The 24,873-nt window shown below is 48.2% G+C and overlaps 3 protein-coding genes across 3 annotated transcripts; all 3 read left to right on the top strand.

The window, feature by feature from the left end:
• The first annotated feature begins 5,854 nt into the window (after positions 1 to 5,854).
• Positions 5,855 to 11,876, top strand: LOC134514691 (proto-oncogene Mas-like). The gene is made up of 2 exons (XM_063332816.1): positions 5,855 to 5,967; positions 9,969 to 11,876. Exon 2 carries the CDS (start codon positions 9,990 to 9,992, stop codon positions 10,944 to 10,946), a length of 957 nt encoding a protein of 318 aa, XP_063188886.1. The 5' UTR covers positions 5,855 to 5,967; positions 9,969 to 9,989; the 3' UTR covers positions 10,947 to 11,876.
• A 4,436-nt stretch (positions 11,877 to 16,312) lies between these two features.
• LOC134514904 (proto-oncogene Mas-like) lies at positions 16,313 to 17,399 on the top strand. Its single transcript, XM_063333285.1, has one exon. The coding sequence runs from the start codon at positions 16,319 to 16,321 to the stop codon at positions 17,342 to 17,344; it is 1,026 nt and encodes a 341-aa protein (XP_063189355.1). The 5' UTR covers positions 16,313 to 16,318; the 3' UTR covers positions 17,345 to 17,399.
• Positions 17,400 to 20,187: 2,788 nt separating this feature from the next.
• Positions 20,188 to 21,162, top strand: LOC134514999 (proto-oncogene Mas-like). The gene has a single exon (XM_063333482.1). It carries the CDS (start codon positions 20,188 to 20,190, stop codon positions 21,160 to 21,162), a length of 975 nt encoding a protein of 324 aa, XP_063189552.1.
• The last annotated feature ends 3,711 nt before the right edge of the window (positions 21,163 to 24,873 follow it).

Raw genomic sequence — 24,873 nt, 5'->3', positions numbered from 1 at the left:
GGGTTAATTTCTGTTTCGTGCAGCCAGTCTGGCTGGCGGTCAAAGTCTCTCTATTGGCAGAACACCTAAACTAAGCCCCTTTACAGAATCCTTTCTTTTTCCATTTACTAAGAGGAGCATAAGTAAATTAGCATCACCAGCGTAAAGTTAACTTCAGAGAATGATCCTTTTTGTCCCCTGAAAGTAGCTCAGAGCTTTCCGTAATGCCATCCCCATTTTTTTGTGTGCTATGCCTGAACTCCTTATATCTAGGTGTTTCTACACCTCTACAGTTTCTCTTTTCAGATATGGTCACATTCCAGTGTGAATGTGGGGCTGCTTTAGTTTGGTCTTTTCCAACTACAGCCCCTGGAGCAGTACGTGTCACTAGTAAATAAATACATCTTTAAGAAGATTTAGTCCTTAACATTACCAATTTGCTACTATGCACCAAGATATCAGAGTTGAGTTGGTCAAAGAAGCCTGGAAACCACTAGATTAAACTCTTTACAGAGTTTAACCAAAAATGGGCACCTTTTAGAAACAAATTATCAGCTGTATGGGATTCATCCCAGCATCAAAACTTTTCCAATCAACTACTGTTAAAAATCACCATTGCAAGCCCTGCCCGATGACAACACAAGCAGTTCTCCATTTGCGCCGGTGATCTGAGCAGATGCATGAAATGATTCAGTTAATTCAAATTATCTAGCGCCAATTTAAAATGACAGCAACGTCAGAAAGTCTTGTGCAGGCAAAAACTGATTAAGCATCCGCAGGAAACAGTGAAATGGAGAAAAACCGAAATTGCTCTCAAACCCACAAAGTAAAGCCTAGAGAGGAAGTTGGGAAAGTCAGGGACTTTTACTGTGCTTACGGCTGTAGTAACAGTAGGTAAAAGATATTCAAGAAGGGGGTAAAATTTACATGGATAATTTGTTTTCTGATATATCTCCAAGAAAAATACATCATCGAATGGTTTGGGTTGGAAGGGACCTTAAAGCCCACCCAGCGCCACCCCCTGCCCTGGGCAGGGACACCTCCCACCAGCCCAGGTTGCTCCAAGCCCCGTCCAACCTGGCCTTGAACCCCTCCAGGGATGGGGCAGCCACAGCTTCTCTGGGCAACCTGGGCCAGGGGTTCACCCCCCTCACAGCCAAGAATTTCTTCCTAGTATCTAACCAAAATCTCCCTCTTTCAGTTAAAAACAGGTCCCCTCATCCTATCACTCCGCTCCCTAATAACACCTCTAGGTACTGGAAGGGGCTCTAAGGTCTCTCTGGAGCCTTCTCTTCTCCAGGCTGAACAACTTTTCTGCCTTTGTAGGACAATTCATGACCAGCCTAAGGTGTCTGCTTAAAGATATGATGAATTACATGCTGGAGGTGCCTATTTCTTTCTGTTGACTCTGAAAGGATGACTAGAATGACTAAATCAGTAGAGGATTCCCACAAGTTACGTCTTGCTTTTCTACAAGTATCTTTTCAGGGAGAGACTAAAGGTATATGTGATATAACGCAATCAATTGCAAAATAAAATAAATACAATGTGGACTGGTAACGCTTCAAAAAGGAAGAGAAATTGCACCACCTCCTTATTGCAAGCATTCTTCCCTAAAATCTCAGATGGCTAATGGGAAACAAAATAACAAAGTAATCTAATCTGGGACTACAGAACTAGCTCTGTGTGTGGTTCCAGCCAAAGACAGCCACAGCTCATTGATCGCTTCCGTAAAAATTTCTCTTTGCATTTTCACATTTGTTCAAGAAGAAGGGAAAGAAAAGCAGAAAGGAAATCAGGAAAAGAAGAAAGGAAACAAAAACAGAAAAGAAAGAATCCAGAGAAACTGGAAAATTTACCTCCTTCGTGTTGATCTCTAAGTTTTTGAGTAAGGGCTGTATGATTTTATCTCCTCAACACCTGCCTTCCCTGGTAGGAATGAGTTAGAGCACAGAGTCTTTAGGGAAGATAGAACGGCTTCTGGAAAGCTTCCAACACTCACTTATGAGGTGCTGTATAATACCATGTGATTTAATTTCTTGCTTTTCTGTGTCACAGGCGTATCTTGGTATTTTCTGCCCATGTGAGAACTGTTTTGACGGGCTGTCTGGATAGCGTCGCGTGGCCTGGCCTGGGTGCACCGAAGGATGCATTCACAACCCAGCAGCAGAAAGAAGGCTGAGAAGAAAACTGTTTAAGTAGCAGTCCGTAACCTTCTCCAAGGAAACCTCCCACCTGAAGGGCGCCTGGGGCTGGAGGAGGGAGGCGCAGAGGCTTAAGGAAAGGATGGCATGAAAGGAAGGGGTGACGGGGGAGAGATTAATTCTGTCCTCACTGAAAAGTTCAAGCAAACACATCTTGAAAAAACAGCCATCAGTCTGTGATAATGGTATTATGAAAGCATTTCAGCATTTCTCCAGTAGAAATAACAGCCAATGCATTAGCGGAATATTAAACTGGACAAGCATGTACCGTGACCCAGACCGGTTAACCCTTTCCAGACTCCTTCAGTAAGCCACGCTTTATGGTTTTCCCAAGTGTAGAGCCCCATTAGACCCACTGCTTTGGCTTTATAGCATTGTGAGTAATAAAACAGTACTTCACGTCTTTGTGTATTCCAAAAAGAAAACACATAAACCACAAATCTCCATTTTAAAAAAGACAGAGAGCCTTCATCTTAAAAAAGACGGGGTGCTTATGCTTAAGTTTTCACAGAGACAGAAGATGGCCGGGGTTACTTCTTGATGACCCTTCCAGTCCTCTTTTGCATGAAATTTCATCACTGGCAATACAGTGAATAAAGCCTCTTGCAAGAACTTGCATCCTCTTGCAAAGGTCAGCGAATTGCAGTGAAAAAAAGTGAAAAATATCCTTCTTTCACAAATGAGGAAGCCGAGGGAGGAAGTCAGCCCTTTTATGCCTCCAGAAGTCAGCTGAGTTGAGTCTTTGTCACTCTGGGCTCTCCTATGGAAAGAAATAGACCTCTCCAGAAATTTTCTCACCTGATCTACCTCAGACCTGATTTTAGGATGGGATTAGGTCTAAAATAGACATCTAGAATTTGAACAAAAGTTGCGCCCAAAGAGTTACAGTCAATGGCTTGATGTCCAAGTAGAATTCAGCAACGAGTGGTGTCCCTCAAGGGTCCATAGTGCGACCAATACTATTTAATATCTTCATCATTGATATAGACAATGGGTACAAGTGCACCCTCAGCGAGTTTGCAGATGACACCAAGCTGAGTGGTGCAGCTGATACTCTTGAGGGAAGGGATGCCGTCCAGAGTACCTTGACAGGCTTAAGGAGTGGGCCCGTGAGAACCTCGTGAAGTTCAGCAAGGCCAAGTGGAAGGTCCTGCACCTGGGTCGGGGCAATCCCTGCTATGAGTACAGACTAAGGGGTGAAGGCATTGAGAGCAGCCCTGCAGACAAGGACCTGGGGATACCGGTAGATGAAAAATTGAACATGAGCCGGCAATGTGGGCTTGCAGCCCAGAAAGCCAACCCTATCCTGGGCTCCATAAAAAGAAGGGAGACCATCAGGTCAACAGAGGTGATTTTCCCTGTCTGGTGAGACCCCATCTGGAGTACCGCATCCAGCTCTGGGGTCCTCAGTGCAAGACAGACACAGATCTGTTACAGTGGGTGCAGAGGAGGGCCACGAAAATGATCCAAAGGCTGGAACACCTCTCCTATGAAGAAGGCTAAGAAGAGAAGGCTCCTCAAGACCTTCTTGTGGCCTTTCAATGTATATATGGGGCTCATAAGAAGGACAGAGAAAGGCTTTTCAACAAGGCCTGTAGTGGCAGGACAAGGGGCAGCGGTTTTTAACAGAGAGTAGACTTAGATTGGACACAAGGAAGAAATTATATTGGACACAAGTAAGAAATGATGAGTGTGGTGAGACACTGGGCCAGGTTGCCCAGAGAAGTTGTGGATGCCCCATCCCTGAAGGTGTTCATAGTCAGGCTGGATGGGGCTTTGAGCAACCTGGTCTAGTGAAAGATGTCCGTACCCATGGCAGGGGGTTGGAACTATATGATCTTTAAGGCCCTTTGCAACTCAAGACATCCTGATTCTATGCAATCTTGCTGTCAAGAAGACCCTCATCTTTCTTAACATCAAGCATCTGCAACCAAAGGTGAATCTAGGAAATGAAACACAATAAAGCAAAAGATATGCTAATTCATGAATCAGCTCAACTCAAACTGCTCTGAAGTCTACTGTGTATTTTTAGCTTCTAACTTATAATAAATAAATAAATAAATAGCCAACAAATAAATTGTTTCATCAACTGCCTGCGACTTTGTTGACATTTCTTGAAATTTAGAATGGCCCAATAACAACCAAAGTAATCTAAGCACCTCCTGATATAGAATGCCAGCCATCCATGCACTGAAAATGAAAATCCCCAAATTAATGAGGAGGTTGAATACTGCTCTGGGTGAAAATTGTCCTGTAACTTAAATACCATCTTACGCTGTAGCCTGGAGTCCTGGCCAGGTTAATAAGGGTTAACAGTAGCAACTATAGGAAACACAGAATTGGGTAAGAAAGTAAAAACAGTCTTACAATCTTTGGGAAAGGAAGAGGAACAGCAAACGACAGAAGCAGATAAAGATGAACCATCGGGTATCTGGCCTGCTAAGCTAATTTGGGCCAGATCTGCCAGTTTCCCTACCCACTGACACACTTGGCAGCAATTTCGCTAGCGTCATACTCATGTCCCTTTGCTTCCCTAGCCAAACAGACTAGCAGAAGTGACTTAATGCACAAACCTAAATCAAGAGTCGATGATATCTCCTGTTGCAAAATAGTTCCCTCTAAGGATGTGCTTACTACCAGGAAAGAAGAAACGTGTTTTCTCCATTTTCACTCCACTTACTTTGGCACGTGGATCTGGACACCGTGGTGGTGGTAGCTCATGCACATGGAGGGACTGTGCACGGTGAGAAGATGAGTGAGGTGTTGTGGGTGGATGCTGACAAGGGGCTGTCCTGATAGGGACATGAGGTGGTGAAGAGGTATGAATTTGATGGTGGGCAGGATGGGGCTGAGGCACTCTTTGGTGGGGGAAGTTGTGAAACTGGAAATGGAAGGTATGAGGCTGGAGCCTGTCTTGAGGGATTTTGTGAAATTGGAAGTGCCTGAGGTGTGGTGAAGGACTGTGCCGAAAGACAGTGTGAAGTGGCAGGTAATACTGTGTGAAGTTGCGTTGAAAGAGCTCCTGACATCAGAAAAGGGCACTGCGTACTGAAGGCAGCACAAGCAGAGGTTGTGCAACTGTAGCTGCCGAGGTGTGGTAAGGCTATGGAGTTTGGGTGGACCCTCCTTCAGGAAAGGTCGTGTGAAGCCGTGGGGACTAAGTAGGGTGGTAACTTGTGTTGGGAGAGGCTGTGGGTCAGGAGAGGACACTCTGTGGCGATGGGCGTGTTCAGGCCAGTTTGGCAGGGACAACAGGCCCTCGGGGAATGAGAAGTTGTGCTGAGGGATGTTGTGAAATCATCGGCGGGCATTATGGAAGAGGACTGACAATTTTTCATTCTGTGCAACCCTGAGCAGCAGTAAAGCATCCCCTTCGAGGTCTGTGAAACTGGAGCGTCTCAGGGAGACGAGTGGGAAACAAAGCACCAGTGCAAGAGGCAAGGTATAATTGTGTCCACACAGTTCTTGCTTTCTTTGTGGCTGGATGAAGAAGGGAGAAGTAGTAGCATGACAGTGACAGTTCTGTACAAAGAGGGAAGGGGGAAGTGGTCAAAAACTAAGTGCCGATGCATAACAAACTAGTCAGTGATTGGCCGGCTGTCGGATGTCACGTTGAAAAGACCGTGGCTTTTTAAAGTGTCTAACTAGCCCTGCACTACAGTATGACACACGGATTTTATCTGGACCCCATGTCACAGAGCTCAGGTGACAATTTTACCTCGCAGATCCATACCAGGCAGCTGCTGCAAATCAGTCACTGAAATTCCAAGGAATCCACAAAAAGGTGAGAAACTCCTTGATGGTATCTTTGACATCGCACTCTGTCTAATGCTTTCTGCGGTGCTTTTGAAGAGATGGTGAGGGGAAGGGAGAAGGGAAAAAAATGGAGGAAAGGAGATCCAACACTTTCTTCTCCTGCTGGTTGGAAACTGGCTATAGGTGAGCATTTGTCTTGATCATTTTCAAGATAAGGAGAGCTTCATTCTGGGGACCCTTCTCCATGAACAAGTGCTATTGAATTGCTCTAAATACACCTCTGTAATACAAGATGCCATTATTCACGGACCTGGAATTAGCAGTTTTGGTCTTAAATGTTCACTTGAGATTAGCCAAGAAAATACAACATCATAACTTTGTGTCCATAGTCTAAAGTGTCTTTGTGGTGTCAAGGTTGTTCAGACTGACATCTGCCACAACAACTGCACGCTACTCATCATGCAAATCACAGGAAGGATGGTCAATCTCAAGGGAGAAAAAGAACACCTCGACTCAGTCTGCTGCTGTTTAATGCAAGCTTTCACTAATTAGTTTCGCTAAGGAAGTAGACTCATATCTTGAATGTGTCTTGGAGACGAGAAGAAAACAGCCTTTCTGAGGTCATAAATAAATATATGAGAACTGTGAGTGACTTTTTTGGTATTCTTCTCCATGGTCTACAGAAGTCAGTGACAGAGTCACTTCCATTACAGTGGAAGGCAAAATTATTGATGTTTTGTCATTTTTCCACAGGGCATCCATTACAGCTATATCTGTACCTGGCAATGTGACCAATGACACAGGGCAATGTCATTTAACATTATGAAATATGCTTGACAAGCTTAAGTTAGACAGTTAATCACCTACCATTCCTTGAATGCCCATTGGAGAGAGACACGCTTCTGAAGGATGGGGTCAGCTGCCTTCTGGAGGTGACTGCCTCAGGGAGGTAGAACAGCTGCTATGCTGAAACAGGCACCTGGTCAGAAGGCTCAGACAGAGCTTAAGTGACACTCAAATGTTCATGTCCTCTTCCAATCAACTGGAAATTTGCTTCAGATAGCTTGTGGCAGAGGATAGCACTGCGCTGGGTCTTCTAAAGGCTAGGAAACCATTTAACAACTGGTTTTCTCCTCACCTCAGACTTGGTTCAAAGAATTAAAGGCTGCTCCAGCTGCTTTCTACCCTGCATCAAGGTCTGACAATTTGCTGCCACCCCAAAGGCATGTAGCGAGGAAGTGAGCGAAGTCATAAGGCTGCATCTTTTCAATTTGCTTGCTAGAGATGTTCGGGGAAGAGGCAGCCTTGCAGGTGACGTTGGTCAGGCAGTACGCTGCTCTGCCCAGATGAGGAAAGAGAAGGTGAGTTTGAACTCAGGGATGTTCCTGTTGTGGATTCTGTGCCTTCTGAAGGAGATGATGGTTTTTGTTTTCCATGGTCCCTTTCAATATGTGCTGAAATTGTTTCCTTTAGAGACCAGTCGTCTCTAAAGACTTAACGCTAGAAGCACTCAAGGTCCCGTAACAGCTGAGGATGGAATCATCCATCTTCCTATATAAGAGTATGGTGCGGTGCCAGAAGTTCCATGGTTTTGGTCAACCCTAAAGGTTTCACATCCTGCAAGCTTTGGCGAAGTAAAGGGCGGAATTCACCTCCGCCGACTTCAACTGGCCACACGCTAATCCTCTCGCCGAAGCTGGCGCTCTGCAATGTATCTGCAGTCAGCAAAGACAGGCAGGTGACTGCACACCTACCGAAGAGAGCTATCTTAGGATAGAATCATAGAATCATAGAATCATAGGGTTGGAAGGGACCTCTGGAGATCATCTAGTCCAACCCCCCTGCCAGAGCAGGGTCACCTAGAGCAGGTTACACAGGAACATGTCCAGGCGGGTTTTGAATGTCTCCAGAGTTGGAGACTCCACCACCTCTCTGGGCAGCCTGTTCCAGTGCTCTGCCACCCTCAGGGTAAAGAAGTTCCTCCTCATGTTTAGGTGGAACTTCCTATGTTCAAGTTTGTGCCCATTGCCTCTTGTCCTGTCCCCGGGCACCACTGAAAAGAGCCTGGCCCCATCCTCCTGACACCCACCCTTTAAGTATTTATAAGCGTTGATAAGGTCACCCCTCAGCCATCTTTTTTCCAGACTGAAGAGACCCAAATCCCTCAGCCTTTCCTCATAAGAGAGGTGTTCCAGTCCCCCAATCATCTTTGTAGCCCTCTGCTGCACCCTTTCCAGCAGTTCCCTGTCCCTCTTGAACCGGGGAGCCCAGAACTGGACACAGTACTCCAGGTGCGGCCTCACCAAGGCAGAGTAGAGGGGGAGGATGACCTCCCTTGACCTGCTGGCCACGCTCTTCTTGATGCACCCCAGGATGCCATTGGCCTTCTTGGCCACAAGGGCACATTGCTGACTCATGGTCATCCTGTTGTCCACCAGGACTCCCAGGTCTCTTTCCACAGAGCTGCTCTCCAGCAGGTCAGCACCCAACCTGTACTGGTGCATGGGGTTGTTCCTTCCCAGGTGCAGCACCCTACACTTGCCCTTGTTGAACTTCATAAGGTTTCTCTCTGCCCAGATCTCCAACCTGTCCAGGTCTCTCTGTAAAATACATTCCCGTTGGTGGTCCTCATAAACCTCCATTAATTCAAATGGCAGCTTTGAAGGTGACGTTAAATGAGATGTTTGCATTTTTAATGGTGAAAGCCAGATTTAACGGTCCCAGCTGAATTCCCAACCAAGCACTGCTGGTGTACGTGCCTTCCACGGACTAACGCAGCAAGATTGTCTCCACTGCTCCAGGCCATCAGCTGGCCGAGGAAATTACCTGCATCAGGCATTTCTCTTGCCTCTACCCATGCAGTGTATCTGGGGTGCTGAGATGAAACAATAATGATTCAATCTGTCATGTTTCGCTTGTTTATGGAAGTCTGTCTCCATGTATGCCACGGGATTTTACAAAGAGAGAAGAGATTATTCATGCTGGTTAGACTGTTCAATGATTCACATCTGCCTAGCTCGCACCATTTTGACTTGTTCCTCTCTTCTTTTTAACTATCTCCTGCTGTCTTCCGAGACACTTATTTACCTTCCCACATCAAAATTAACAGCTGGTGGGGAGAGAGGAAGAGTCACGCTGTTTGACCTCGCCAGACAAAAAAAAAAAAAATAAGGTGTGAAATATAATTTTAACTTTTTTTTCCCCCCGCAAGATTCGTATTCACATCCCAGTATCGTGGGGGAAGAAGCGGGGTGAGCTGCCTCAGGGAATGGGGTGAAATAATTATTTGAGCCCTTATTCCAACGTCCTGTGAGGGCCAGACATTTTGTCCCACCCATGGTTCTCACAGTTTCTCTCTGAGAAGGAAGTCACTATGGGCTGATCTGCCAGACTGAATTGCTTATTGTCTGTACATAGGGCTCAAGAGAACAAAGCAACCACATTAAACTATACTTTATTAAAATAGAAATCAGTCACCAACATAAAAAACTACCGGCTATTTTAAGTACTCTCTACCATGTTTTCTGGGCATATGCAAAAGACAAAACTCGATCAGCTTTCATGCTGATTAAACTTGTGTGCTGATTGCCTAGAGCTTCCACACACTTTGGACAAGATTTGTCTCATCTAATCCTCGCTACATGAAACAAAGACACCTATCCCAGAGTCGTTAACACTGGGGTTTCTTTTCATTCAGACCAGAGGTACTTTTCAGACATGATTAATGTAAGCTATAATTGCTTGTTAAGGTATTTGTTTCCCAATACTGACTGCAAAAAGGACATTCTAGAAATGAATTCTAAAAAGGGAGAGATAAACTGCAATCTGACTTTTCCTACATGCCGTGTGTAGAATTTGGCCTTAGAATCAGTGCTTTGAACAACGCTTTGTGCTCGGAGCCTAAACACAGCAATCCCTCCCTAAATCAAACTTGGGTTACAACGAGCTGGAGCAAGTCCAGAAACACCACCAGGACACCATGAGGGAAAGTCATGCTGGGGTTACCACCTCTCTCCTCTCTCCTTACAGGTCTCCCTGAAATCGCTCATTATGAATATTTCAACGGTACCAATCTTCCTTCCAACTGCAAGCAGCCAGGCTAATGGGACTAATCACAGCGGGGCTGTGGGAAAGACAGAGCCATCATATGCTGTCCTCAAGTTCATGGAGAGCTTCTGCCTCATCAGCGCTGCCTGTGGGATGGTGGGAAATGGCATGGTCCTTTGGTACCTTGGCTTCCGCATCCGGAGAAACCACTTCACTGTCTACATCCTGAACCTGGCCGCTGCCGACTTTGGGTATCTCCTCTGCATCGCCATTGAGACGGTTCAGTACCTGATGCAGTTCAACGTGGGAGTGCAGTTTGGGATATTCCTCTTCCTCGACCTTTTCATGTATGGGACCGGCTTGTACCTCCTGACCGCCATCAGCATTGAGAGGTGCCTCTCTGTGCTTTGTCCAATCTGGTGCCGAAGCCACCGCCCAAAGCTCTTGTCCGGCATCATCTCGGGTCTGCTCTGGGCTCTCTCCTTCCTACTGAACATGCTGGGCTATGTTTTGTGTACCCTCCGCCCCTCTGCCAGGAGCTGCCGGCTCATGCTCATCACCATCGGAGCCTTGGACTTCCTCTTCTGCACGCCCCTCATGCTGCTCTTCAGCCTCACCCTCTTCCTTAGAGTCAAGTGCAGCTCCCAAAACTTCCGAACAGGCAGGCTCTTCACCGTCATCATGCTCACCGTCCTCTTCTTCCTCATTTTCGCTGTGCCTCTGAGCGTCCTCATCCTCTTTGACTTCTTGGGTTACAAATTCCTCTACTCCCCGGAGATCGGCTTTGTGCTGTCCTGCGTGAACAGCAGTCTCAACCCCGTCATTTACTTCCTTGTGGGGAGCTACAGGGATCGGAGAATCAAGTTCACCCTCAAGCTGGCATTCCAGAGGGCCTTTGAAGATTCAGCCGATGACAAAGATGAACGGGAAACCCGTGACACAATGACTATGTCCTCCTAGTACCCTGCTGTGCCTAACACAGTAACATTGGTCTGGAGCTGACGGCCGATAGTTTACAAATTGAAGAACTCTGAGGTGTTGGGGAAGGTTTATCCCACCTAACCTTCGATATCTTCATTGTAGATCCCTACCTTTTAGCTAGCGATTTTAAGCTCCATCTGTGGTTGGTGAAAACACATAAGCACCTGGACCACAGAATTTGTCTGACCTGTATTAGGACCACATTAGAAGTGCCTATTTCATTTCAGTGGCCATTAAATTATTTCAATTTGATAAGAAGAAATGTCTTGGTGTCTGCCTTTCATCAAAGGAATCCCGCTCAGAATTTGCAGCTCACTCAATAAATCTCTGTATTTCAGAGCGCAACAATATCGAATGCATAAATTCTCAGTCACTTTTTACTCGGATCCCTGAAAATGAGATGGGAACCAATCCTCTTGTTGAAATGAGTCATGAGAGTTGCGATGTAGTAGAAAAGGGCTCCAGCCCCTACCAACTTGCCTTACCACTTTATGTACTGACTTGCACGCTCCCTTTTCTTGTGTTTCAAAGAAATATAGGGCTGGAGTTGCATATTAATTTAGCTTCCTTCAGTCTGGGACAGAGTATCTGCATCTAACTACAGCATGTATTGAGTTATTATTTCTTCCTTTAAGAAGGACAGATGATAAGAACCACGGCTTCTAACATCTCCTCTACCAACAGAAACACATTCAAGGATAGGGAAAAAATAGGAAATAGAAGAAAGGTAAATAAATACAATTTTCAACAAATTATTCTCTATACCCAATCCCTTGAGATGCAAGATGTGATTGTTTGAAGTGTCGTACTATCAGACTATGTAACATTTGCTCTTTTAACCTAAATTGACAGAAAAGGGCAATGCAGGTAATTTTCTTTGAGAAACCTTACAGATTTCCTCCTCATGCCTTCATCTGCAAATATTTTCCTAAAGGGAAACTACATTCTTCTATTGTCTATTGTGGTTTTTTTCTGTTCATTCATCTTTTTATTAATTTTGAAATGCACCACTTAAAAAAATAGGGGTTCACCCTAATGTCTGTAGTTGCTTTTTGCTTCCTGTTTACAATTCCTGAAAGCTGAAATTTGAGTTCCATTTCTACTATTCTTTAATTTTTAATGGTATTGTTATGCAATGCACATATAGTTGATTCAGATTAGGTCTATGCCATCAATTATCTTTAGTAAGGTTTTTTTTTCCTTCTAGCTTCTACTGCTGAGGGGAAGAGAGCATCCATTTATCAGAAAACACGTTAAAAATGTTTTCCTTTTAATATCTGTAATCATTTTATCATTGGGAGAACCGAAACATTTCCGTTATTATTAAAAATGTCAAAAGCCTTTTTTTTTTAAAAGGAAAACAAATTGTATTTTAAAACATTATTGTGCTCAGAAGAAGCCGTCAACTGATAAAAACTTATGAATATAAACTGTGAAAAACTTTCCATCCTGGCAGTTTGTCCTTAAACATACCCACCAGGAAGACACGCGGCATTTAATATGAACACATTTTACACATCACATTAATGTGAACACTTCACATCCAACCTTGGACAGTTAAAAGGTGCTGCTTGCATATAAACCACCATCGTAGATGCCCTCAATCATCCATGGTAAAAGACAAGCATTCTCAGCGGTGGCATCTGCCAGATGTTTGCAGCGTATCTCCTGTGGTCCAAAAGAAGTCGGTGATGGGATCTGCAAGGAGATGGGGATCATTTGCAGGATTTTCCACCCTGAACTAACACCAAGACAATCAGCCCAGCCTGAGAATGAGAATGTCCTCAGCATCTGAGCTAAGTTTGTCCTCCAAGTTGCTCGGTATCTCTCTGGGAGGATGTCAGAGCATCCAGAAGATCAGTGGTCACACATGAGAAGGGTATATTCCTCAGGGGCCACCATCCAGAAAAAAGCCCACATTTCTGCTTCCCAGCTGAAAGGAGACAGGCAGCCCAGGCCACAAGTGTTGAGAGTGCTCCTCAACATGGTCCATGTGCCAGCGGCATGTGATGCCTGCAACGGAGGGTGTCATCTGTTGCCCAAGGGCAGCAAACCTAACTCCGCTCCTCTGAGGAACTCCTAGATACCAGAGTCTGAAATCATCTTTATTTTCTCACTGATCTCAGCAGAAGGCACATACCTTACTGTTGGTATTTCTGCAGTGCAGTAAAGGCCTGGAGGAAGGGATGTGTATGGGCATGTGGATGCTTCAGAACGGTCCGGTTTTTCCACCACATGCAGGAAAATGAAAGACTCTCCAGTTCCTTCATTTGGTTCCCTTTCCCAAGCCCCTGTCCCCCAGAAGTTATCCCCACCCTCCCCTTCAAGCAACTATCCCATTCTCCATTCAGAGCAGCTCTGTGGAAAGAGACCTGGGAGTCCTGGTGGACAACAGGATGACCATGAGTCAGCAATGTGCCCTTGTGGCCAAGAAGGCCAATGGCATCCTGGGGTGCATCAAGAAGAGCGTGGCCAGCAGGTGGAGGGAGGTCATCCTCCCCCTCTGCTCTGCCTTGGTGAGGCCGCACCTGGAGTACTGTGTCCAGTTCTGGGCTCCCCGGTTCAAGAGGGACAGGGAACTGCTGGAAAGGGTGCAGCAGAGGGCTACAAAGATGATTGGGGGACTGGCGAACACCTCTCTTATGAGGAAAGGCTGAGGGATTTGGGTCTCTTCAGTCTGGAAAAAAGATGGCTGAGGGGTGACCTTATCAACGCTTATAAATACTTAAAGGGTGGGTGTCAGGAGGATGGGGCCAGGCTCTTTTCAGTGGTGCCCGGGGACAGGACAAGAGGCAATGGGCACAAACTTGAATATAGGAAGTTCCACCTAAACATGAGGAGGAACTTCTTTAACCTGAGGGTGGCAGAGCACTGGAACAGGCTGCCCAGAGAGGTGGTGGAGTCTCCAACTCTGGAGACATTCAAAACCCGCCTGGACATGTTCCTGTGTAACCTGCTCTAGGTGACCCTGCTCTGGCAGGGGGGTTGGACTAGATGATCTCCAGAGGGCCCTTCCAACCCTATGATTCTATGATTCTATGATTCCAAGAGCTTCTATCACAACCAGCCCTCTTCTCTCCCTCACCCCAACCTACCTCACACACACCGCAAAGAGCAACCTTCCCCTCGCAGCCCTCACTAGCATCAGCTGCCAAATTCCTTCTCTTGCACCTTTCATGGAGATGTGGCTTCATGCCGCAGGAAGGAAGGGGCAGCAGGTAGTAAGAGAAAGCTACATCCTCTTCAGAAGGGGAGAATCAAGCTCAGCTAACTGGGGACAGAAGCAGGGGCAAGTACCTCTAGACAGGTATCTTTTGCACTATTTAGGTGTTGCACCAGCTCACAGTCAACAACCCACAGAGCAACTTGGGATTGGGCACAAAGAAGAGCAGAGAAGGTACAACAGGGCCAACAGGCCTTGGCAGGCCTTGCTGGTGGGACCCACGGTACGTTATGGAATCCCCACTTCAGGCCCTGCAGGTTGTATACTTTAAAAGTTTAACTGCGGAAAACATAGTCACTCATTCCTACGCAGGCCAGAAAAAGACAGCATGTCAAAGCAAGCGTCCATAGGCAAGAAGCTGTAGATAAAGGACTCGGTCTGATCCTAAGCTCTGTTTGATTTGAACTAAGAGAGGTGACAAAGTCAGGTAATCGCAACATCACAAAATGTGGATCGTGTCTGCTCAAAGAAAGGCAACCCCTGACTGCGGAGGTGGGGAAAGATCCTTGCTTCTTCACAGTGTGACCGCTGAAGACTGAGGGGCGTTTGTCCCCTGCAGCCAACACCTGCCCATTTCAAAACTTGCAGAGCCACATCCTTCACAGGCCTTTCTTCCTGTCCCTTTTATAGGTGGCACACAGCCAGCTTATTCCCTGTCTGCAGTATTTCTGTTAATTGCTGTGAATAAATTGCTATGTTTACTACCCTTCTGAAGTCCCTTTCAGTGCAGCCTCTTGAAATGCTTTATTTCTCTGGGGTCAGAGGTGAGCAATGAATCATCAAGGCGCTGTAAGAGCCCGGCTGCAGTTTGGAGAGGCTCTGTCTGTCAGCAGGAGGAAGAAATAGGCACCTTTTTACACAGACTGTGACAGAAAGAAGTCTCAGAAGCATCGCAGGGTGGAAGGTGAGGTCTGATCGTGTCCAGAAAGGACTACTGATGCCTAGCACCCAGGGGAGGAGGCCTCATTGTCTGATCTATCTCCCCCAGCCCAGGCACATCGGACAAGCTGTTTTTCTCCTCGGGATCTTGGCAGGATTTGGGGTGAGGCATTGCTCGGGAAGTAGGTTTTGAAGGAAACATTGGGAAAAGGGATACTGCCCCCCAGACTAATCCAATCTAAACCAAGTCTGATTTTCCAAGAAAGACGAAATGAAATAGAATTCCATTCCTCTGAGAACTTCCCACAACCTGTACTAACCACTCATTTATACATCCCTAGCATAACAGCATTTCGCCCCAGTACAAATACACAAAGAGCCTTTCACAGATGCAAGCAACATCCCAGACCATCGCTGACAATAGAAACCCCAGCAGGTAATTTTCTCCCCACCTATTGTAGGAGCAACCAGAGAAGTGGAGCAGAAACGTGAGATTGCTTCACAACATAAAAGAAACCTGTTCTCATCTGCTGCTGACTTCATCCCGTCCTCACCCTCCGCACAGTGAAAACGCTCCTTCCTTAAGGCAACTGTTTCATTACATCACAGAAGACACACACTGAATCTGCAGACTGAAACATCTTCCCCGTCTTTTCCACACAAAGTGTTTCCCAGAAGATCCAATGGGATAAATTAGACACCAAGAGAAAGACGCTCCAGAGCTGATGCCAGATCCCAGCTTCTCTGAGAGCTCAGTTCAGCAGCACAGGGCAGAAGGTAAGCATTTGAGGACGGGGTTCAGCAGTGCCTCACCATCCACACGTTTTGCGGTGGGTTTTGTCTCTGCTGTGCCATTTTCCGGTCCTCTCTCACAAGCGCACACACACGCAGTCACTATGAAGTCACAGCCTCCCCATCTGCTGCTCTGTCTGTAAGTAGCAACATTTTCATCTGCTTCTTTTTCTTTACTCTGCTGAATGGGCTCCTTCTTTCTTCTTCTGCATGGATGCCACACTTAGCTAATCTCCACCTCTCCAAACTCCTGCATGATTTTGGCCGTCCTCAACATTTTGCATCTTGCTGTTACCTACACTCGTAGTAACCACGCATGCCCCTTGAAAGCTATCTGTCCCAAGTCACAAAGCTGTAAGAATAAAAGCAATGTGTCAGTCACTAAATGTCCTCTGTCTCTTCTCTGATCCCAAGAGAAACCAAAAGTAGAGATGTATTTGATTTGGGGTATTTCGTCATGGCTGAGGAGCTCACAACACTTATTCCCCAAAGCAACACAAGTCAAGCCCATGGGACTAATCACAGCGGGGCTGTGGGAAAGACAGAGCCATCATATGCTGTCCTCAAGTTCATGGAGAGCTTCTGCCTCATCAGCGCTGCCTGTGGGATGGTGGGAAATGGCATGGTCCTTTGGTACCTTGGCTTCCGCATCCGGAGAAACCACTTCACTGTCTACATCCTGAACCTGGCCGCTGCCGACTTTGGGTATCTCCTCTGCATCGCCATTGAGACGGTTCAGTACCTGATGCAGTTCAACGTGGGAGTGCAGTTTGGGATATTCCTCTTCCTCGACCTTTTCATGTATGGGACCGGCTTGTACCTCCTGACCGCCATCAGCATTGAGAGGTGCCTCTCTGTGCTTTGTCCAATCTGGTGCCGAAGCCACCGCCCAAAGCTCTTGTCCGGCATCATCTCGGGTCTGCTCTGGGCTCTCTCCTTCCTACTGAACACGCTGGGCTATGTTTTGTGTACCCTCCACCCCTCTGCCAGGAGCTGCCGGCTCATGCTCATCACCATCGGAGCCTTGGACTTCCTCTTCTGCACGCCCCTCATGCTGCTCTTCAGCCTCACCCTCTTCCTTAGAGTCAAGTGCAGCTCCCAAAACTTCCGAACAGGCAGGCTCTTCACCGTCATCATGCTCACCGTCCTCTTCTTCCTCATTTTCGCTGTGCCTCTGAGCGTCCTCATCCTCTTTGACTTCTTGGGTTACAAATTCCTCTACTCCCCGGAGATCGGCTTTGTGCTGTCCTGCGTGAACAGCAGTCTCAACCCCGTCATTTACTTCCTTGTGGGGAGCTACAGGGATCGAAGAATCAAGTTCACCCTCAAGCTGGCATTCCAGAGGGCCTTTGAAGATTCAGCCGATGACAAAGATGAACAGGAAACCCATGACACCATCAATATGTCCTCTTACATTTCTCCCATTTTTTGCCCAATCACCTTTCCAAATGGGAATACAAGGAAAAAGAGAGGAAGAACATAAAGATTCCTTTGAAGGTCTACACCCTAGATCCTGGGGGTGGAGGGAAAAGTGAATATACGAGTCTAATTTAGAGCTATACCAAGCCATGTTGCTAGCCCCATATCTTAATCCTAATTTCAAATGCATGTCTGTTTATTTAGGCTGCTCCATGGTAAAGCATGAGAAGTGTCTTTGTGACTCGCTTGCTTCACTTACTGCCACTCTCTTTGGGTGCGAAGTTTAATAAACAGCGTTTTAAAATGGCTCTGCCTGGTCTTTGTTTGCTTTTGTCTCTCCCCTGTCACTCTAGAACCAACATTTCAGCTCCTTTTCCACCAACTTTCTCACTTCTAAAGCCATTGCATATTTCACATCTTGTCAAAAATGTCTTTTCAAAACTAATTACAAAACCAATTATTGTTTGCAATAAAGCATTAAAGCAATCTCCCTTCACAGCCCCTACCCCCCAAACATTTATTCTTTAAAAAGAAACAGAAATCATTTGTTCAAAAAGAAACACGGAAGCAAGAATACCCACAATGTGTTGGAGACCAGGAGAGCTACGTGGAAGCTATACATCTCTGCTCATGTGCTCCTCCCCAGGTGTCTGCCACCAGGGGACTCACCAGAAGGAGCCTGCCAAAACCACCTCAGCCACAAACTGGACACCTTCTCTGAAAAAAAGGGGGGGATACAGAGACATTTTGGAAATTTTTGTGGGGGTAAAAATGAAGGGATGAACTTCTAGGGGAGATGGTGGTGCAGAATTGCTGACTACATCTCAAATCGTGGGACACGTCCCTGCAGTAAAGCTGACTGGTCGCAGAAATACCAGTGGGGTTAATTCAAGGAATTAAGCCAAGGAAAGGGCTGGGCCAAGGCTGCTGCATGGGCTCTTGGACACTCTACACGGCATCTGCCATGTCAGACTTAATCCTCAATGCACCACTCACCTTGGGTTTTCCTTAAGAGAATGGATATTGTCTGAGACTAGAATTAAAATGCTAATGCTATTTAAGATGTCAAAATTATAACAAACTTCAAAGTACAGACACTGTTATTCTGCTGTTTCTATTAGGGTAGGAAAGTAACCTCAGGTTAAACACGTTCTGAGAACACTTCCTCTGAGCTCAACCTGATGACACTAGTCAGTGAGGTGACACCTCCACCATCTTGCTGAAGGAGCTGTCTCCTACCTTCAGTCTTTCTTCGACTCTTCAGAGGATCTCCATAGCACAACAAACCCTTGACCCTCTTGGGAAGTCCCTGATCGTCCAACGGCCTTAACGCTCCTTCTTCTTCCTATCATTTCCCAGGTGCAGAACCACTCCTGGTCATGCCCGTCCCTTCCTCTGACATCTCCACCCACTCCCTGCACCTGGGATGCCAACGGAGTCCCCTCCACAGCACCCAATGAGGCAGAGCACTGGCCTTGTCTCTGCTTGCCGTGATAAATCACCAGTATTCAGATAGAGAACAGAACGAGGGCTTTGCCCACTGCCTCTAATCACATCCCTGACACCATGTGTGGAATCTCAGATTACATTTTGTGGGGCACATCGTGCTGCCAATGTGCTTTTATCTACAAGTGGTTCCTGTCACACAATGTCATCCTCTAGCATCAGAGGGACTGGCATTTTCATTGCTTATTTTCTCTTTTTCTTGCATGTGTTTTCCATCTTTGGAATACCTCTTCCTGGGAGCTATTGCCTATGCTTGTCATCCCCAAGACTGACGTCCTCAGGTGCAGGTGACAGGTACAACTCCTGCAATAGATCAGGTAAAGCCTGGTTGCTCAGGCATGACGCTAACTGGAGCCACTGGTCCCATGGGCAGGTGATGAACGGGTGGGGTCAGGGCAAATAAGGCCTTTTGTTGCCTTTGGGACCCTTCAAGAGAGAATCAGAGAGCCTCTCACAGACAGTTTCCTGTGCTACATTGTTCAGTCAGGCTTCATGAGATGAAGTCCTTTTATTCCCCTTTCCCACCATTTTGGAGCTCTAAAAATCAGCTCATCATTGTCCTTCAATGACAGCATGTGTCCTTCTTCCTTTGCCTCCACTGTGGAAAACATTTCCCAGCATCGTCCCTTATTGGCACAGTGCTCCTCACTCTTCCTTGGCCTCCAAGCGGAAGATCTTGCTTGCCCTTGGCTTGGTGAGGGTTGCCTCCTATGGTTTTGGAGCTCCAGCTGAGTTACTTGCAGGACATTCCAGGTTCTGCAAACTGTTTTGGAGAAACCTGTGTATGGGGTCAAAGTGCCCCCAGGGAGATCAGGGGGAAGTCTTGGACAACCATGGACACAGCAAACACCAGAGGCCACTCGCATGGTGGCAAGACACTGGACGACGTTAGAAGGAGAGGAAGGGGGTGACGTGGCCAACTCTTACTGACAAGATCGCCGTCCATGGGACACGTGAGGGGCAGCTGTCACCAATGTGATGAGATTGTGAGGAGAGTCTTCTGACCACAGGACATGAATCTCTGGGCAGAGGTCTGCCCCTCAGTCACGAGGAAGGAGGCCAAAGCAGAGCGGGTGTCCCCAGCAGTGATCACCGCCCTTTTTCTCCTGGAAGCCTGGAGGCTGCGTGTGCTGGAGCTCCTGCAGCAGCACTGTGCCCAGCAGCACCAGGAGGTAGGAGGCTGGGGGCGGTCCAGGTACAGGGCTGGAGGGGTGGGAGCCTGTCCTGGGCATGGCAGGGAATGGGGTCCTTCCTGGCATAGCCTGGGGCTGGCGCGGGGCCATGGGAAAAGGTGGCAAGTGCTGGGAACGCTGCTGCTCATCGTTTCCTTCTGATTCGTGGTCTCTCCTAGTAGGTGGTGGGAGAGGGAGAAGGCGGCCACCCAGAGCAGGGTCATTCACCATGATGGAGACCAACACAACAAACCTCTCTCTGAACTACATGGATTCTGGATACGAAGACACTCAGGAAGATCGAAAATATTGGTGCATAACAGAAAATTATCCTATATTGATAATTTCAGGTGTTTTTCTTTTTGTTTCCCTGTGTGGACTTGTGGGGAATATGGTGGTCATACGGTTCCTGGGCTTCCAGATGAAGAAGAACCCCTTCACTGTCTATGTTCTTAACCTGTCCATTGCTGACTTTTCTCTGCTCCTGCTCAGCCTTGTTATACTTACATCACACTTTATTTCAGCGGTCAATTGTTTTTCCCCATTTGGATATAACGTGATCAATTTTATCCTGACGATTCTGTCTGTGTTTTGCTATCATGCCAGCATGTATCTCCTGACAGCAATGAGCATGGAGAGGTGCGCCTCTGTTTTGTTCCCAATCTGGTACCGGTGTCACCGCCCAAAACGCTTGTCAGGCATCACGTGTGGGGTGCTCTGGGCTCTCGCCGGACTTGTTTCTTTGGCTTTCATTCGTTGTCCTTTACGTTTTCCTAGACACTGTCTTAAAGTATTTCATGGTTTCAGCGCTGCGAATTTTCTCATTTTTGCTTTTTTCCCACTCCTTTCCAACCTTTCCCTGTTCATCAGACTCCGATGTGGCTCACAGAGACAACACCCAGGAAAACTCTATGTTGCCATCCTCCTGAGCATGATCTTCATGTTCATCTTTGGGCTTCCTCCCACACTGGGGTTTTTGCTTGATGCTTTTGATATACCCCCATATATATTTTTCATTTTTTACCTGCCGGCACCCCTGAACAGCAGCATCAACCCAGTCATTTACTTCCTGGTGGGGAGCTACCGGCAGCGCCGGTTCCAGGGCTCCGTGAAAGTCGCCCTCCGCCGAGTGTTCGAAGAGAAAGCGACGAGTGAGGAGGAGAGCCGTGTGCCTGAGGACGCTACGGTGGAGACCACTGTCTAAGACACTGCTGGCAAGGAGGCCTGGAGACGTGAAGCCTCGCAGGCAGCCAGAAGGAGATGGAGGCGTGGGGACACGTAGCACAGAGCCAGCGCTGCACTGCTCAGCCAGTGCCTGTGCCCGGGCTGTGTTCCCATTGCCATGACCCTCCTTGCTCTGGCCCCAGACAATAAACTCTGGCCCCTTTGCCCATCAGCTGATGAGTTCTGTGGTGTTTTGTGGGATCTCTTGCCTGGGGAAGGTCTGACACATTTGTACCTTGGGGAGCTCTGGCCATCTCTGCTGGCCAAGCAAGGCAGGGCTCTGCAAAATGGGTTGCAAAAATGGGCAAACCAAGGGGTTCTGGTTGGTGATGGGGGAAGTAGTGGTGTAGAGAATAAGGCATAGGGGAAAATTACAGTTTGGAGACTGTTGGAATCTTTCTATGATGGCATGACTGGATGGATAGATGAGGGGAGGGCAGTGGATGTTGTCTATCTTGACTTCAGCAAGGCACTCGACACGGTGTCCCCCAGCATCCTCATAGGGAAGCTTAGGAAATGTGGGTTTGACGAATGGACAGTGGGGTGGATTGAGAACTGGTTGAAAGACAGAGCTCGGAGTGTCGTGATTAGGGGCACAGAGTCTAGTTGGAGGTCAGTGATGAGTGGTGTTCCCCAGGGGTCAGTGCTGGGTCCAGTCCCAATCAATATATTCATCGATGACCTGGACGAGGGGACAGAGCGTACCCTCAGCAAGTTTGCCGATGACACAAAGCTGGGAACGTGGCTGACACACCGGAAGGCTGTGCCACCATACAGAGAGACCTGGACAGGCTGGATACTTGGGCAGAGAGGAACCTTATTAAATTCAACCAGGGCAAGTGCAGGGTGCTGCACCTGGGGAGGAATAACCCCCCACACCAGGACAGGTTGGGGGTGACCTGCTGGAGAGCAGCTTGGTGGGAAGGGACCTGGGAGTCCTGGTGGACAACAGGGTGACCATGAGCCAGCAATGGGCCCTTGCGGCCAAGAAGGCCAATGGCATCCTGGGGGGCATCAAGAAGAGTGTGGCCAGCAGGTGGAGGGAGGTCATCCTCCCCCTCTGCTCTGCCCTGGGGAGGCCACATCTGGAGCGGTTCAAGGAGGACAGGGAACTGCTGGAGAGGGTGCAGCAGAGGGCTACCAAGATGCTGAGGGAACTGGAACATCTCTCTGATGAAGAAAGGCTGAGAGATTTGGATCCCTTCAGTCTGGAAAAAAGACGACTGAGGGGGGATTATCAACGCTTATAAATACTGAAAGGGGGGGTGTCAGGAGGATGGGGCCAGGCTCTTCTCAGTGGTGCCCAGTGACAAGACAAGAGGTAATGGGCACAAACTTGAGCATAGGAAGTTCCACCTAAACAGAGGTCCCGCAGAAGCTCTTTGTGCTGGAGCTCCTTCAGCAACCCTGTTCCCAGGAGAACCAGGATGTAGAGGCCGGGGACAGACAGGTGGGAGATGCCTCCTGGCCAGGGACATATTAGGCCCCTGGGGAGCTGTGGCCACCTCTGTTATCCAAGCAAGGCTGGATTGTAGAAAGGATTGCAAAAACGGGCAAGCCAAGGGAGTCAAGTGGGCATCTTGCCAGCACCGCTGCACCCACACTGAAGTGAACGGCTGAGCAAGGAGTAGAGGCCATTGCTGCCGTGCGAAGCAGCCATGTGGTTTGTCCGTGAGGAAGTGCAGCCCCCTCCTCACCCTGGTTCCCCCAACATGGAGGCACTGCGACGGCAGAGCTGGTTGTACCTCTATGTCTGTTGCGACTGTGGTGGGAGGTGGAGGGTGACGACTCCTTGGAGAGACACTCAGTCCTGGAAGCTGAGCAGGATACCCTCGTGAAGAGGCTAGCTGGCAGCTTACCCCCACCAAAATCCCCTTCCCAGCCCAACTGAACCCCTCTGCCTTCTCCAGGGCGGCGCAGACTCCCCCGAGAAGGAACAGGAGCCCCAGACCCTGCTGCTCACCCACACCGTGCTCTTGGAAGGCTGCGGGGACACATCCAACACGGGGTTGGCGATGATTTCGCAAATATCTGTGGGGTTGATGCCTCTAGATGGCAGGAGAGGTGTATGGATTGCACAGAGCATCCTTGCTTTTCTGTCTAAGGAGTTGGTCAGCAGAGCCGGCCCTGCACTCCTGGCCGGTGGGAAGATGAACAAGCCAACATCAGGTAGGGCTGCAGAGTTGGAGAAGAAACGAGCATTCTCTTGAAGTGGGAGTTTGATGCACTGTTTAACTCCAGGGTTAAATCATTCTGAGAAAAGTATGGGTTCGATAGCGCCGAGGGATTACGAGTGGCGCGTTCCTGGTGCTCACGCTCATGCCGAGAATTTCACGCAAGGTGCTGCTTTCCGGCTCCGCTCCAGGGGAGCACAGCTTTTTGCAACAGACTACGTACGGCTGGATGGCGCGACCCAGGCCACCACCGTTTGAGCTTCTTGTTTTGACCAGAGGGTTTTAATGGGTTTAGTTGTCATGGCTCTGTACCTGTACTGTCCCAAGTGATCGATTTCCATTCCAGCCTCTCCGGTGACGTGTAGCCCTGGGCTGAGGGACAAGCCAAAGGGCAGAGAAACTTCTGTCACCATCCTAGGTCCTGCGCTGCACCCAGGCCTGGGTCTGCACTGCTAAATGCCTTTTCTCCCTCCACCCTCTCCCTGCCAGCAGCATCTTCTCAACCTTGGCCTTGTGGTCGTACTAAAGTTAGTGCAGCCTGGTGGGGAGCCACACCAGGAAAGAAAACCAGCTCACAAGCAATGGTTTGTTGGTGGCTTAGTTCACAGGCAAGGTAGAGCCAGTGTACCCGCCCCCCCCAGGTCCTTGATAGCAAGGGGTGAGAGCCACAGAGTCTTCAGGCAGGGCTGTGCTTTCGGGGTTGTTTCATTTTAACCCTGCTCCTCATGTTTTTCTAGAAGAGGAGCAAACACACCAGAAATGAATACGGACCTCAGGTTATGGTTGCGAAACGGCATTTGCTCAAGCGAACCAGGAAGACAGCCTGGAGAAAAGTCAGAGGAACCACCAGAGGCGGTTCCAGTCCATACCGCTTGCGTGCAGACAACCCACGTGATATGCAGACAAAACTCAGCTTGCAGCACAGGCAGAGCATTTCAGGGAAAGCCTTCCAGGGGCCATCCCAAACATGTGGTGATTTGCCTGGTAACAGAACTGAATGTGAAGGCTCCACATAATCTCCACATGGTTTGGCAGCCGCCTGAGATAGATACACACACAAGGCTTTGCCCAGCAATTGCTCTGCCCTGCTGTGCCAAGCTTTCTTATCCACCCACAGTCTTAGCAAGAGCTAGTAATAAAATCAGCAGTGAAGAAGGGGAAGGAGACGACAGCCAGCAGGACCACAACGCAGAGCGTCCTTGGGGGACATTGCCATGAGGAGCACAAGACCCTGGCAAGCAGGGTTAGACCAGACAACACCAGGGTCAGCACCGATAAGAGGTAGCTCAGGACGAAGACGCTGAGCGCCACAGGCCAGAAGTAGAGGGTGAGGGTGAGGAGGAAGGAGAGGGCCCAGAGCAGGGCACACAGGAGCCCTGGGAAGCGCCAGGAGCGGTGGCAGGGGCAGCGGGATGGCGGGAGGAGGGACAGAGACGTGGCGGCACTGAAGCCCATCAGGAGGTAGACGCTGGCGGTGAAAGCGAAGACGATGGACATGTTCAACAGAGTTGTCACAT

The sequence above is a fragment of the Chroicocephalus ridibundus genome, chromosome 4, assembly GCF_963924245.1.
Source record: "Chroicocephalus ridibundus chromosome 4, bChrRid1.1, whole genome shotgun sequence".
NCBI classification, from domain to species: Eukaryota; Metazoa; Chordata; class Aves; order Charadriiformes; family Laridae; genus Chroicocephalus; species Chroicocephalus ridibundus.
Note: the sequence above shows the minus strand (reverse complement) of the source record. Positions and strands in the feature narration are given on the sequence as shown.